The sequence below is a fragment of the Gadus morhua genome, chromosome 15, assembly GCF_902167405.1.
Source record: "Gadus morhua chromosome 15, gadMor3.0, whole genome shotgun sequence".
In the NCBI taxonomy this organism is placed as follows: Eukaryota; Metazoa; Chordata; class Actinopteri; order Gadiformes; family Gadidae; genus Gadus; species Gadus morhua.
Genome location: NC_044062.1, coordinates 24,581,065 through 24,586,064, shown reverse-complemented (window position 1 = coordinate 24,586,064; position 5,000 = coordinate 24,581,065). Strand labels below are relative to the sequence as shown.

Here is a 5,000-nt window from a genome sequence, read left to right as displayed (position 1 = left end):
GTCTATGTGAAGTCTGTTGAACCAGTTTTATATACAGTCTATGGGTTACATCCACACCTGAGCTCTGATCTGCTGTTGTAGAGCTGGTGGGATTCACTAATTTCATTTAGCATTTTAATTGTGAAATGTACCTTCTAATTCGCCTATTGTTTAGAGGTTTATAAAAATGTGTATGCAAATATGGAAGACCACTGATGCTTTGTGTGTTGGGCCTTCGGCCACCCCAGGGGAATCACTGGCCTAATCTCATTAACTACCCACATGTAGTTAATGTTTTCCAGCTCGGAGACCCAACAAGAAAGGAGATTGTAAAGCAACTATAGGACAATCGCAGGTGGAGAGGGTGAGAAAAACAAATATTGATTTCCCCAACAGCACCATTGCAAACCAATGAGAAACTAAATCAATACATGCATTAAGAAAAGTCCTTTCCTGATTGGATAGTTTTGGTTTCCCTCACACACACCCATACTCATACCACAGGGACTTGTCCTCGGCACTAAGGGCCGGGTCGGGATCAATCACGTGATCGGGGCCGACTCCCTCGTCATAATCTTCCTTTGATTGGCTGTGGGCAACCTGAGGCTGGGTGGGGTCGCCGGGGGGGTTGGGACGGGGCGGGGGTCCACTGATATTACTCACTAGGCTGGGGTTGAGGGACAGGAACGGAAGGCTCTTGTCCTGACTAAAGATGGAGTCCCTAAAGACGGACTCCACAGTGAAGGAGGGGCCCAGAAAGGCCTCCAGCGTGGTGAGGTCGGGCTCTTCAGGGTTCCGAGAGCAGGGCAGGCTCAGTGACTTGGGCAGGGCAGGGAGGGGCGGGGGGCCGTTGAGGAGGGGATACTCACTGGGGGGAAGCTGGGGCCGCATCCCGGCTGGGGGCAGGCCGGCGGGGGGCAGGCCAACGTCCACCGACACGGGCTGCCGGCTGTCCTTTGAGAGCATGTCGTGGATGCTGGTGCGGCGCGTGCTGCCCTCCGCCGTGCTGATGACACTGCTGGCCCGCGGCAGCGCGGCTGGTGGCGGCGCGTCCAGGCTGTCTGAGATGGAGGCGGTGCGGCCCTGCGCAGCCAGGACGGGCCGGGGCGCCGCTGTGCCCCTCACGCGGGTGCTCTCCGTCTTGCGCAACGTGGGACGTCCCGGCGCCTGCCCCCCCGACCGGAGCGGGCGCTCCGACGCCTTGCTGCTGGCCGAGCGCAGGATACCCCGTGTCTTGGTGGCGGCGGGGGGGCGCTCCGTCGAGCCAGGGGTCTCCGAGGAGGTGGAGAGGCGGGCGGAGTCCTTGGTCAGGTTCTCCTGGCTGCCCGACTACAGGCAGGAGACAACTAATCAATGCTAGCTTTAATACAAACATCGGCGTACGGTTCACCTCAGCATGATACAACATCACATATATATATACCAGCCCCAGACCAAGATCACCATGGTTCTATTCAATCCCTCCCTCATGTCATCTGCTGTGTTGATAACAGCAGGGGGCCCATCCCAGTTCAACCTCCTCTGCTCCGCAGATGGAAGAGACACCCAACCCTCCCCATGACACACCGTGCATTTGGCCTCACCTCGGCAGGTTCAATGCCCTCGTCCAAGAACTGCTGCAGGGAGAGGACGTCGTGGGTGAGGGTATTGCGGGCGGGGCCCTGGGCAGGGCTAATGGGATCCAGGGCCCGGCACGGCTGCAAGGGGCTCTGGTGGGAGGTGCGGGCGGGGTGTTGCTGGGTGGGGCTGCTGCCGCTGCTTGACCACACCTCCTGGTCCAGACTCAGGCTGAACTCCCCGCTGCTCTCGCTGTGCGGGCGGCTCAGGCAACCGTTCAGCGCGCCTGGCAGGGGACAGTTGGGGTTTATCGTGTAAGCAGAATTAAGGATATTAAATCAATTAAAAGCAATATCATCAGGAATCAAGGGAGAGAGCGAGAGACAGACAGAGATAAAGAGAGAGAGAGACAGAAATAAATCATTAGTAGTAGGGCAGTAGGGGAAGAGGAGGTGAGCCTAGCTTTGCCCTCTAGAAGGACACAAGTTGGGAGTTATTGTTACTATTACTACTGGTGGTTCTGTTGCTATGGAGACTGGTGGGTCTGGAAGCTGGACACACAAACACGTACACATACATGAACAAAGGACCAAACAAAAGAGGAGCACAGCAACACACCGGGGAGACCTGTTCGGTCCACAGCCTGTTTGAGAGTGAGCCCTGGTCCCGCTGGGCCACAGATGGAGCGTGATGGGAGAGGAACGTGGCAGCAGGCCACGGGGAAGCCACCAATATGGTCCGTTAGAAACAGACAAAAGGACAATCTGACCACCTGAGGAGGCACTGCTAACAACACACACCGCTAACACAGACACATCGCTAACAAGAAACCAGCTAACAGACCCCACTAACAACAGATAAACCGCTAACCACCGACACCGCTAACATCTGACACCGCTAACATCCGGCAACGCTAACAACCGAGATATCTAACAACAGACACCGCTACCAGACACCGCTAACAACAGACACTGCTAACAACAGACACTGCTAAAAACAGACACATCCCAAATGACGGACACAGCTAACAACATACACACCGCCTATCATCAGATACAGCTAACCACAGACACACCGCTAACAACAGACACAGCAAGCAACAGAAACATCGCTAACAACAGACACAGCTAACAGACACACAGCTAACGACAGACACCACTAACAACACACACCGCTAACAAGAGCGATAGAGACAGAGAGACAAGCAGGCAGACAGGTTTAAGAACAGTGAAGGGAATCAAAAAGGAGAGTGATTCAGGCTAAATGCTTGAGAAAACCTGAAGCTGTCCAAAGATCAGCCTCAGAGCAGGTGAGGACATTGACCCATGGAGACCTAATCCTTCCTACTCCTTACAGAAACAAATTGCATCTTCTTATATTCGATCCCGTTATCCGCTTGTTTATGGAAAATTGTCAGACGTACAAAAACTCTTACCTCTCGCTTCATCTGTGGCACCCAGCATGTCCTCAGTGGAGGCCATGTCTGGACAGACAGAGAGACAGACAGAAGGACTGTTATAATGAGACAGGAGACTGCTGAGAGGTCCATTCAGGTTGTTACTGACCTGTGGCCCGTAGCCGCTGCTTGACTCTGCCGTTGATGGGCAGGCTCAGCGTTGCGCAGTCGATGGCGTCGGTGGAGAAAGCCAACTCCTTCATGCGCTGCCGTCCACGCCCGTTAGCGGAGGGCGTGTCGGCATCCCCTGCGTGCTCCGGGCCCTCCAGGTACTCACTGCTACAAGTCCACTGGCCCCCGGGCCCCCCGGCCACCGCCATGGTCTGCAGCAGGTCGTTCATGGCTGCGGACCAACAGAACCAGCGTTACATCGTTCCAGCGTTACGTCGTCAGCCGACTGCTCCGCCTGCTCTCAGGTCACTGAGCCACCGGGATAATGACGGCTTGACTGCTGTCATCATGCTCACCAGACGCCACTATCATTGATATAATGTGTTCTTTGTGACACAGGGGTGATTTTAGGTTCTGACTTTTGGTTGGGCTCAGCCCCAAGGAAGCCACAGAGGGGTATGAAGAATTAAAAAGGGCGGAGGTTGAATTGGAATATCTTATAGGTGATTTCCTGCATTCTATTGCATTTTACGGGCCTGTTGGAGATCCTATATTTATTCTTGTAAATAAAAAAAAAGGGCTAGCTTCGCCACTATTGTGACGTTCATATTAAGACAGATTTGCTCTGTAATGAATAGGTCAGTTAAGAGGTTTAAGTTAGCTAAAGTCACCATGAAGGCTGACTAAAGTACAACATAAACCATAGACCTGACAACACACTTAGAAAGAGACTTACAATAGAACAAAGAAACAAAAGAAAAGAGAAACAAAGAGAAACCCGAAGAGATCATGAGATAAAGGAAGAAAGAAAGCTCTAATTTCTAGGAGTGAGTGAGACGGCGGCGATCGGTGATGCCAAGGGCGTGAACAATCAGTCATGCCTGCACAGCTACAGTTAAAAGATGGCTATGAATTTCTGGCATATAACTGAGTTATACATTAACTAAATATGATTATTTAATATTATTCAGCAGCTATTGTCTAGAACACCCGACTCTGAGGGACTAAAGGATGAACTTATTGTCAACATAACTACACTAGTCTCGTAATGTGGATGGTCTACACATTCTTAACTGGACTATACAGTCAATTATAGACTAGAATATAGTCTTTACCAGGGCTCCTCAACCTTTATGTTACCAAGGCCCCATAGGCAGGGCCCCGTACGCAGGGCCCGTACACAAGTCAAACTCTAAATCAAACCAATCTATCAGTTTCTTTGCCATTGCTATCTCAGTTATGTAAAATGCATCCTTCAACAAAACCATGGCTCCTCATCGAGGAGGGCTAGCTTGGAAGCTAGCACGGCGGCAGCGGCCTGTCTTACACATGGAGCGCCGGTAGACGGCCTTGGCCTTGTTCTCCTGGTGGTGAGAACCACTGATCTATTGGAGCTTACTAGAGAAACCCCTGATCTATTGGTGTGTTTGAGATGCATCGTCAGCACCCTCACAAGTTGAAAAGTGGGAAATCTCCCAACTTTCTTAATACATTTCAACGAGGCATACCCCCTTTTGGTCTGTCCCACTCGGGATCTGAGGGGTCCACAAAGTTCAGCAAGGATAACCGTACAGCTTAATAAACACAGGTGGCTGCGCCCATAATGAGATGTATTTTCTTTATATTTGTGCTACATTGGTCGTTTTAATGTCAATTTTAAATGCTCTTACACACTTGATAACATTGCTGCAATAATCCGGTCTCAAATTGATGCATTGCCCAGTCTTTCTGTGAATGTAAAACAATGTAATGTTTGATTTTTTGTTTTTGAGCTGGTTTGCTACTCCTGCAGGTGGTGTACGATGCAACTCAAACCATATAGCAAAGACTCAGACCTTACTAGAGGAACCACTGATCTATAGTAGGGACCAGACGGACCTGGAAGAGGCGGTGGAGG

The 5,000-nt window shown here is 51.2% G+C and overlaps 1 protein-coding gene and 1 long non-coding RNA gene across 14 annotated transcripts in view; one reads left to right on the top strand and one right to left on the bottom strand.

Moving 5' to 3' along the window:
- Window positions 1-5,000, bottom strand: part of ccdc88ab (coiled-coil domain containing 88Ab) — a 141,294-nt gene that overhangs the window by 5,067 nt on the left and 131,227 nt on the right. For 9 of the 13 annotated variants that reach the window (XR_003979652.1, XM_030379137.1, XM_030379142.1 and 6 more), the window contains 5 exons: window positions 3,102-3,335; window positions 2,972-3,019; window positions 2,155-2,205; window positions 1,563-1,822; window positions 1-1,308 (listed from right to left, as the gene is read on the bottom strand). The exon at window positions 1-1,308 is cut by the window's left edge. Coding sequence is in view for 12 of the 13 variants with exons in the window: in XM_030379137.1 (XP_030234997.1) it covers window positions 457-1,308; window positions 1,563-1,822; window positions 2,155-2,205; window positions 2,972-3,019; window positions 3,102-3,335 (1,445 nt within the window). In the remaining variant the exon portion in view is untranslated. Of the gene's footprint in view, window positions 1,326-1,562; window positions 1,823-2,154; window positions 2,206-2,971; window positions 3,020-3,101; window positions 3,336-5,000 lie in introns of all 13 variants that reach the window. The other 4 variants (XM_030379141.1, XM_030379145.1, XM_030379148.1 and 1 more) reach the window with 3 other exon arrangements.
- LOC115559944 (uncharacterized) overlaps window positions 1-5,000 on the top strand; it is a 16,694-nt gene that overhangs the window by 7,738 nt on the left and 3,956 nt on the right. The gene's annotated exons all lie outside the window — the stretch shown is intronic.